This window comes from Perkinsus marinus (assembly GCF_000006405.1).
Source record: "Perkinsus marinus ATCC 50983 genomic scaffold scf_1104296964002, whole genome shotgun sequence".
NCBI classification, from domain to species: domain Eukaryota; phylum Perkinsozoa; order Perkinsida; family Perkinsidae; genus Perkinsus; species Perkinsus marinus.
This window is the reverse complement of record NW_003204865.1, coordinates 61,437-72,071: the sequence shown is the minus strand read 5'-3', so window position 1 is coordinate 72,071 and position 10,635 is coordinate 61,437. Positions and strand designations below refer to the sequence as shown.

Here is a 10,635-nt window from a genome sequence, read left to right as displayed (position 1 = left end):
TCACTGCAATGACGGCAATGATAATACCGAGTATTGACGACCAGGGGTTCAGGAGGAAGAACTCGATCATGGTCGCGGGAAAAGAAACGATGAAAACAGAGTGTACTCCCTCCGTAGACAGCTTCTACTCGATCCTCATCATCGGAACTCGCGATCCTTAGTCTTGTAAAAAGCCCCATGAGAACGCTGTTGCCGTTTTAACTCGTTTGTGATCCTGTCCTTACAGCATAGCGGACGCCCCACTTTCAAGGCACGACATTCTATCATGTAAACATCGGGTTCGTTTTAGACCTCAAGCAGGCGCCCTGGTGGGTCCTCCGAGCCTTGGAGCATGGTAGATTTCATATACGCCCCACTGGAGTGACACTGTATTGTCATAGTCCCGCACATACTCAGCATTGGAGACTATCCACGAATCACCATCACCCGCGACTCGCCATCTGAACTCACTGACTGTGCGCCATTGACCGCGACACACGTGTACACGTGCACGCTTCACAGGTTGCTCCGAAACTTCATTGCGAGGCCCTTCTCAAGTCGTATTCGACCGTGAGTAAATTCAGTATTGAATTAAATCCTGAGTTCTCAAATGCATCCCCTGAGCATCAGGTAAGACCACCACATTCCTCTATAATGCAGCTCCGCTACTCCTGGAGCACTGTCTCTTATGTCAACAGGGATGACTACAGACCCGGCTCTTGAGCGTGTTAGACAGATGCGTAGAGCACTTGGCGGTGTTGGATCAAAAACACCCGCAATTCGCGAGTGGCAAGATTCCCGACAAGAGAGAATTCTTCTTAACGATCCCGACTCGAAATCGTAACCGTAAAACAGGTTCCATATCGAACACAGCTTTACACCACTGTGAATCACAGGTGACTCACCCTCGCTCACCTGAGGTGAGCATGTTTGAAATATCCGGGCATCCTTACCTGCGGCTGTTTCTGTGCGAGTATTTCGCGTTCCACTTCGAGCATGCGTGCTCAAGTGTTCCCCCTGCACCCTAGTTCACAATAAATGAGAAACTGCAAGTTTTGACTTTATGAATGTACACCATGATGGGTGGTCTACGATGGTGTAGCTAGAAACTCGATGACAGAACTGTTTCGAGTACAGTATGTACTAAACGAGTTAGAGAATTCCGAAATGCTCTATAACAGTTCTGAACAGTTGTACGTGCTGGCCGCCGCGGATTCTTAGCAAACGCAACAAGAACTTTTTGAACTCGCGAACTCAGAGTGTAGACTATTAGACAATTATAACATGCCATGTTCACATGCTTCTCGATGGTATTTCACATGGCAGCAACACTGTTATGAATGTCCCTCGTGGCTCGAGAAATAAGAGAACCTAGTTAGCCTATAAGCCAGAGGATGACAACGTCGACGTAACGCCAAGAATTTCCCTTCCCCTTCCCGTTATCATCGAACAAAACCTAAATTTGAGCTAGTTACCATCATCAAACAATCATCCAGTCAAAAGCAAGATCCATGTAAAACTCATCAAAGCGACAGTGGGCTTGAAAAACGCCATCCTTTCCAGACTGTCTTCAATGAATTACCCTAAATTTTAGTGAAATAGGTGGTCATTTTGAAATCGATCCAACACATGATTGAACTCGTCAGTTGATGTTGTAGGGGCTTACGGCAACAGCTTCACTGGGGCGAACACCACAACGGTCGAGTGGTAGAAAGGCTTCTTATATTTTTCAGACTATGCACGTGAAAACTACGAACAGTGCAACTATCCATGCTCTGAGCATACTTGCTAGAAGAGATCTATACCATCTAGAATAGTTGACATGAGGACAACGTCCACATGAGCTCGATCCTCGAATAGCCAATACGTGAGGGATCCTCAGCTAAGCTCTGAACGCGCTGAAATGACAGGAAGACCCCATGGAACTTCCGGAGAATTCCCTCATCGCCTTGAAGGTAACGACATGCAGTGTGGGGGAATATGTAGATGGCCAGCAAAATTTTGGGGATTTTTCATTGGTTTATGATCTTACCGGCTCCATATACAAACTCTTGTATTCCGACTTGGTTGGTGAGAAAGCTCCTGAGAATCTCAGGAGATCTCCTGAGATCTCAGGCTGAGATCAGCTAAGGAAAGCGAACACATATTCCAACGCTGACGATACGGGGCTTTCCATCAAGGAAGATGCGACATCTCCAAGTTGAACTTTTGACGGTAAGAACGATCCCAACGAGTTCCCGTTCTCCAACGCAATTCTCATACGACCTTTCTTGCATGGCAGGCCCCCCTAAAGCCTCATCTCACAACATGGTATGTTATTAAAATGCTCTACTGCATTCAACCGATCATACAAAGTTGACAAATGAATTCCAATAACAACGATACACCGATAGTCACCATAAGCAGGATTCATCATGAGATCTCAAGGTCCGAGTTCAAGCCAGAATCCTCCACAGTGTCCTGTCGAAGTACCATAAGAATCTTAGCCTCCTTACTCCGGTGCTCATTCTGGATACTATATGTAATGCCAGCTCGAACGATGAAGAAATCACCAGTGCCAAGAGCCCGCTCTTTATCTTCATAGTGTAGCAAGATAGGAAACTCCTCAACAGCCTTGTCGCCACCCTCCCCACATTCTAACACCAGTATGATCGCCGAGTTCCCCTCGGACACAGTCTCTGGCATCTTCTGCTGGAACGGCTTGAGCTGGAAAATCACGGGCATAAAATGTTGAGAGTCTAGCGGCACCACACATTTAACACCGCTGAAAATCTTCATAGTGCGGTCCTTCGCATATGAAACGAGTTTGTGACCAGCAAGAATCTCCTTGTCCGTACCATCACTCTTCCAACACTTGTCCTCCGGAGAGTACTGTGCACACGTCGGGCCGCCCTCACGATGAGCATGGGCCGCCACAACCGTCTCCGGTCTTCCAGCACCTGGATCCAGGAACCTATAATTTTCCCGGGAGTACTTCATTGTTGAATTTTCCACGTATGGCTAGGAACATATTCTTCAATCAGTTTCCCCCCATGTAAATATCATCACATTAGGAACATCATTTTCCTTATTGTTACCAAACCCTGGCCAACGTTATTTCTCAAAGCTAGATGGATCCCTGCATAGTTCCCATCACAACCTTACGCGTTTTCTTGCCGGCCCCTCGAGCCTCGGTCGCTCCCTTCGATGAGGCCTTAGCTGCTGCCACTCTCTGAGCCCCCCTCTTTGCGTTAATGACGCCGGTCTTCTTCCGGGCAGCCCGGGACTTGGCTTTGGGCTGGGCCTGCCTTGCTCGTGCTGTCGCCTTCTTTTTCCCACGCTTCTTCCCACGCTCTACTTTAGTAGGAGATCGCTCCGACACCAAACTGGAAATCTTGTCAATCACAGTGGATTCCGGAGGTACTACAGCTGAGGGATAATGAGTCACCTCGAAGTGCCCCAAAGGGTCTCTCACATTTATTCGGATCATAGCTCTCCTGACTGGCCCTATTCCTCCCCCGAGGAGACGCCACCTCCACAGAAGACATCCTACTTTCACTCCTACCCCCTGAAAGATCTCACATTCCCAAGGGTCTTCATGTCTTCACTACTCCCTCCGTTTTTGTTATCATGTCTACGCCTCGAGAGAACTCCTATCATGAGATCCTTCCCACTATCAGTCCGCTTATACACGACTCTCTCGCCCTTCAAAATATTAAGTGGGGGCCTTCGGGTGGACCTCGGAGCACCTCTACCGTACTCGTGCTGCTCCTGACAATAAAATATGCACATGGTCAGCTGCATGTGTTGGCGACAATATGAAAATTCTGAGGAAATTTCAGAAAAATCTTGTTGGTTTCTGAACATTTCTACCCAAACTCGTGAGATATTCAATGCAGATCGGAGAGAAAATATGCACATGGTCAACTGCATGTGTTGGCGACAATATGAAAATTCTGAGGAAATTTCAGAAAATTTTGGTTAGTTTCTGAACATTTCTGTCCGAATTCGTATATAAACATGTATAATTAGTGAGGGAACTCCTGAGATCAGCTGAGGAAAGCGGACATATATTCCAACACTGGAGTTTCAACGTAAAACTCGGTGAAAAACCCGATACTCGCGGTATGCAGTAGTCGTGAAATATGTTTTTCACTAATGTTTTTCATATCACTAGGGTGAAACTCCACTGATTCAACCAACAGGATCGCCCTTGAGTTCTCACAAATTCTTCTTCGAGAGTTCCATCACTGCTCTCTGGATCTCTGTTCTTCCTATGCTGAGCCTTCTTCCGATGCGGAGCCGCCACAGTAGGCCGATACAGCTCCGGCCCAACTTGCAGCTAACGATAACGAACATCAAGTACAACGCGGGTGAACTTGATATGCAAATGTGTGTTATTTTTTTCCGAGATTAAACTATATCGCATATACAATGTAACAATGGCTATGAACATATGTTGTGATGAAAGTACCCGTCTGGGGTACTTGTTCACTATAATTTGTCTTACAAAATAACACACATTTGCATATCAAGTTCACACGTACCGTAGCGGCAACCTACTGAAGTATCCACCATCTTATGCCTCTCCTCCCTCCCATGACGATCCCCGAATGATACCGTCTCCGAAGGGCCAGGTATGTCAGAAACCGCATCATCACATATACCAGGGTCGGGAAAGTCAGGTTCCTCAGCAGCGGTGATATCGAAAGAAGGATCTTCGAAAGACAAGTGCCTACGCATACATTTCTTCCCGAAAAATTTCTTCTTTTACTTTTTTCGTTAAAATTTTCCCATGATTTTCATAAGTTACCAACAATGAATGTTATACCAAGTCTACTTGAAGCTTCATCAAATGATAACGCGTGTTGGTGAAAATTAAATTTTTACCTGGAGATACCAGAAAACTGCGTTTATAAGCACATATATATCTCGGGCGAGCTACTATTGTCCATATAAACGATGGTATCGAGCTACATTTTACGTGTGAAATCTATACATGACAAAAACTGCACATATATGGGGTAGAAAACTATATTTTACACATTTTCCGACTCCCATTAGTGTGGCGCTTCGAATGGTATCTGCCATAAACCTGACGAAATTTGGACACTTTATCTTTCCAAGATGCTATTTGTGTTATGTTAGTGGCAGTGGATATATTCAATTGAATATGCATGCCCTAAAGTACTTGTATATCGCTATCACTGTACTTGGACTTTTTGACATAGTTCACATCCGACATGTCACAAGTAACATCACACTCACCTAGCCGTCTCGTCGGGATCTTCAGAGGACTCTCTCCTCGGGTTACGATGGCCTCCCACAGGACCACTTCGGAGCAGATCAGACCGAACGACCCTTCCCTCAGGGTGACGATGACGGTCCGCCCTCTCTACTTCTTGAGCCTCCGGATCTAGCAATGAGAGGAACCCTGTTGAGCTCTCCCGAGTCGAACAATACAGTACGTTTGAATTTGATATGCGAACTATGTCATTTCCCATTCGAGTACATTCCTAACGCTCGCAAAGAGCAACATGAGTTAATATACAATATTCTCTACAAAATGTCCAACTACAACCCAACACTGAAATTTCATCAGTTTTACGTGAAGCGGCGTGAAAGTCGGCGGAAAACGCGATATTCGCGGTGATATGCAGTAGTCGTGAAATATGTTATTCACTACTGTTTTCCATATCACTAGGGTGAAACTCCATTTATATACACCAAATAGTACGTTACAATTTTATGTGCAAATGCGTATCATTTCCCGAGATTGAACTATATCGCATAAACAATGTTAACATTGCTATGAACATGTGATGTGATAAAAGTAACCTTTCGAGATTGTGATAGCGACAAGTTGTTCATTATCAATAAAAAGAAAACACACATTCTCCATATTTGCATATCAACTTGGCACGCAATCATTCTACTGCTACTTCCATCGCAACACCAATCACAGCACGCCGAGCGCCCCTCTCCCACCGAGAGTGGGAGGAAATATACATATGGTCAACTACATGTGTTCGTGACAATATGAAAAATACTGAGGAAGATATGGGAAAATCTCATTGGTTTCTGTACACTTCTATCCGGATTGTATTTGAACTCATATAGGAAACTCCTGAGCTCAGCTGAGGTAAGCGAACATATATTCCTACTCCAACACTGTATAGGAAACTCCTGAGCTCAGCTGAGGTAAGCGAACATATATTCCTACTCCAACACTGTATAGGAAACTCCTGAGCTCAGGTGAGGAAAGCGAACATATATTCCTACTCCAACACTGTATAGGAAACTCCTGAGCTCAGGTGAGGAAAGCGAACATATATTCCTACTCCAACACAGCTACTCCCACCTAGTGTATTCATGTAGCTAGCCCCGTATTCATCGCCAGGTTGGGACTCCACATTTCCTACTGAGCTAACACTCCCACCTCCTCGGGGAACACCCTGGGAACAAATACTGCATGTTCTGGAGAAATACAACACCTACTATTTCCCTTTCCCTGCGGTCCTTCCTATGGCCTCGATGCGCTCCACGATGATCAGGTTGTTGTTGTTGATGATGCCCTCGCGAGTGATTTCGTTCATGCCGATTCACAACTTCGGGAACGACCGCTGCCTCTGCCTCGTCCAGCAAAGATTGGAAAGTACCCTACTTCATAGTAGGAGAGCATTCGTCCCACTCGCCCACCTCCACACTAGTGGTTTGCGAATTGTGGTATTGATCTCTCTGCAGTACTCGGACAGGCTCATGCGTTGGCACCACGTTGGCCTGGCCCCCCAGGGCTCGGCCTGCTCTTCTCCCTTCCGGCCTCCTTATGCGTTCACGTGCAGCAGCATCCTCTGGTGGGATAGGCCTGGAAAGGCGACACCGGTGCTGGGTGGTGATTTTCTCGTTCGCCCTCATATCCCAAAAACGGTTCATTCCAATATTCAATGAATAATCGTTATATCTATGCTTTGTGAAAGTTTCGCCGACGAGAAATGTTGATTTTTTTAATTTCCCTCGGAAAAAAAATTCGCTCCTCATGTTCTTATTCCTAAACTAATTTGGGGAGTTTCCTCGCTGCTTACCGAAGTTCACAAACGGCCTGGAGTAGAAGTGTACAGAAATTTTCGTATTGCCACCACCACATGAATTTTCAGCTTCAAGATCAGCGGCATTCCCTCTACCTCGGAGGCACCTCTCCTCGCCAGGGCCCAAAGTGATGACAAACATCCTCAGCTGATTCCCTATCACCCTCAGGAGGACTAAGCACACCCCATACCAATAACGAGATTCAGCAGCACCCCCACGAGCTGCTGTTCCGCGGCCTCTTCCTTCTCCTCACAATAGCCGCCGAGTTACCAAGCTCCCTCTCCTCCTCCCAATCCGTATTGCAAGCTGTGTCTTTCACCTCGACTGAGGAAACATCACTTCCGACAAAAATAAAAAATAAGCTCACCTCTGTCGCGCCCCTCGGGACGCCTCTTGCTCTCCAGCGAGCAGTGCTCACAGCAGGTAGGCAGCTTACCACCACGTTTACACGGACATGCATTACAACACATCGCATGAGCGTCCCGTATGTCGGCATTGCCCGTGCCTCTACTGCATAAGACCGGCGGCCGTGTGGTACGGCTCGGAAAACCGCCTATAGTCGACCTCCTCTTTAGTCTTGGCGACCTGATTCGACAGCATTGCCCGACCTAAGCACAAACCCCTACCCAAATGTCGCCGTCTGGTTGAGCATTCCCTGATTCTCTTTATCTCCACCCTGCGGGCAAAACAAAGCCCTATAGTAGCAGTAATGTTCGTCCTAAGCACCCACCTCATACGCACTTCCTATTCGTCCATCTGCCGACATAGACCTCCTCAAGCCTCCCTCCCTAAAGGGCCATTGTCCATCGAAATGAAAGACATCTCCCATTAGACTTACAAGAAATTATCGATAGTACTGCGCCTGTGAGAAAGGCTAGTTCTGAAAGCGTTGCTGTTCCGACGGGCCGCCACTGCTCGCTCTTCAGGTGATAACGGGTCAACCTCAACAGGTCCGAAGCGAGCAAGACCGCCCTGAACAGCCCCTTATACAGCCAGGGTAGAGAAATATACACCTAGTCAACTACATGTGTTGGTGACACTATGAAATTTGTGAGGAAATTTTGGTAAATTCTCCTTGCTTTCTGGACATTTCTACCGGGGCTCCTCTATAGAGGAGAGCGAACATACATTCGTCCAACACTGCATACGAGTGTCTCAGCCTCACCCCAAAGTTAGAAGCCTCCCTAGATGTCAGTTGATGATCTTCTTCACGTATGACCTTCATAGACGGCCCCATGGGAGCCCGAATCTCTCGAGGGCCAGGATCCTCCTCCATCTATCGATACCACTGATCGAGTTCACACAAGCTACTCTCACCTCATGAGGAAGAGGCGTGGCAAAGCCCCCTACTATGGGATGCCGTAGGCAGTTACTTCCGACACTAGACGGAGTCAACGGGGGGAATCGTGACTAGCCAGCACAGCTACATCGACCATTGCATGCCTATGTGCATCTACCATCAACTTCTTGCGCTCCTCACTGAGCCTGGCTAAAACCTCGTCGGTCCTCTTCCGAGCCGCCTCAGGAACGACCGGCGTACTCACTGGGTGCGACATGGCTTGTCGGAACCGCCTGATCAGCGACTCGCGTGAAGACTCTATAAAATGTCGTACTTACTCCCAGGCTGGATTGTCATCATACTTGGGGCCTGGGGGTAGTGAAAATTGACCAGGGAAAGAAGCAGGTGCCCAAGCATACGGAGAGTACACCCTAACACAAACAATTTGATATGCAAATGTGTGTTATTTTCTCCGAGATTAAACTATATCGCATATACAATGTAACAATGGCTATGAACATATGTTGTGATGAAAGTACCCGTTTGGGACTGTGATGATAGCGACAACTTGTTCACTATAATTTGTCCTACATTTTCATATCAAATGGATACACACTATACGTACGAGTATAACCACATAGCTAACGACGTAGTACTCCTCCGGAAAGGGCGGTGGCGGATAAGTCGTGGATGAGCCCATAACACTAGGGAACTGGCTCCGGTTCGCCATAGAAGAAATCGAGTGACAAGACGGCCGACAATATACAACTGCAGTAAGGCATGACCCTGTTGTGGCGAGTACTCCGAATTCTCACAAAGAGCTCTATCAACTGCGACCAACTTTATCAGAAGAACAGCCTAAGGCAATCGTGGTCATCCCTGGCTTGCGAATTGACATGTATTAAACTCGATACCTTTATAATAGTTCACAACGCAAGGGAGATACACTGCCAGGCTCGAGTGTACTCTTAAAAGTCCTCAGAGGAGACATCACCTTCACGTGGCGATCGACATGAAATCACATCAGATCGCGTTAGGCTTAGTCGAAACTCCCCAAGAATCTCGTAGAGCTAGGCGATGAATGGACAGGGAGTATAGTGTCACCCCCAGGGGCAGTCGCGTGCCGTGACGGGTGAGACTAAGCCGGGCATCAGATACTCTGAGTAACTACTGTTGGTTCAGTAGTTCCTGTGGGGATGAATCTCTTCCCTGCTCTCTCCTTGCACTGCTATTGATTAACACGTTATAAAACTACCAACGCAGGGCTATGATAACAATGGGTGCAACGACAGCATGTCTTTGTTAGAACACGACATCGTTCAGTGTCGTACAAAGCATCAACACAATCGTCACCTTCGCCCACTCGGGAAGAAGCTCAAGTAGAAACAGTAAACCGTCGAATGTCTCAACAAAAATGGAGTTGTTTCAGCTACTCGGCATGTTGAATTACTTACTTCCAAAGTCGTCCGCTCAGGAGCGTTGCATAACCTCTCCGCCCTGCTACATAGCTGAGACTGCACTCTATCCCACCCCGTTTGCTTAGCCGCTGACTGGAGCTCCGACAGCAACTGAGTGGCTCTGTATTTATCAGCGCCTCCTTAGGAACCTGAGAGTTCCCCTCCACTGCATCGAAGGCATTTGGAAAACTACCAACTCAGCAAACCGGATGCTTCCTTGAAGAAAACTAAACCATGAGAAATGAATAAACCCTTGTGCTCTGCGCCGTCACGAACAGTGATTACTCCTGAACATCGCAGTAGTTTTGAACTTACCAGGAGAAAGCTGTGACATGACTAGAGAGTGATTGTTGGTGACAGTAAAAGCCCCTTCTGTCCTGGCAGATTCACACTGTCGACCTGACAGTTGAAAAAAAGGAAAGTGCTGTAACGACCACGTATAATTATTGGCTTTTGATAGAATATATCCTCCTTAAGAGATCCCATAGTAAGCAGCAATCGGCTGGTAATGCCGGGCTGGTGTGCTGGCACTAGGTAGGAGGCCAGCACGTAGAATAGGGGAGACGTGAAGAGACATCTAGTGTGATGACTATACCAACGGCGGTGGGGAAAAAATGCACATGGTCAACTATTGTGTGGTCGGTGATAATTTTTTTTTCTGGAAATTTAAGTGAATTCTTGTTGGTTTCTGTACATCCATGCTCGAATTCGTATGAATAAAAATCAGCAGACCTTCCAACGATTCCGTCAGATTTTCATATTGTCACAACACCTGTCGTTGACATGTGCATATTTTCCCACACTGCTATCCAAACAGGCAGTGCTGATCATCATCGGCAGCCATGATGAATGAGA

General features: G+C 46.8%; 1 protein-coding gene across 1 annotated transcript; it reads right to left on the bottom strand.

The window, feature by feature from the left end:
- Positions 1-2,271: 2,271 nt before the first annotated feature.
- Pmar_PMAR000917 (hypothetical protein) lies at positions 2,272-7,514 on the bottom strand (the record flags this gene model as incomplete). The annotated part of the gene is made up of 12 exons (XM_002771062.1): positions 2,272-2,918; positions 3,124-3,387; positions 3,434-3,491; positions 3,541-3,729; positions 4,184-4,300; positions 4,522-4,693; positions 5,227-5,374; positions 6,320-6,413; positions 6,658-6,823; positions 7,140-7,217; positions 7,263-7,368; positions 7,412-7,514. The coding sequence occupies 12 exons, from the start codon at positions 7,512-7,514 to the stop codon at positions 2,392-2,394; spliced, it is 2,022 nt and encodes a 673-aa protein (XP_002771108.1). The 3' UTR covers positions 2,272-2,391.
- Between the last annotated feature and the right edge of the window lie 3,121 nt (positions 7,515-10,635).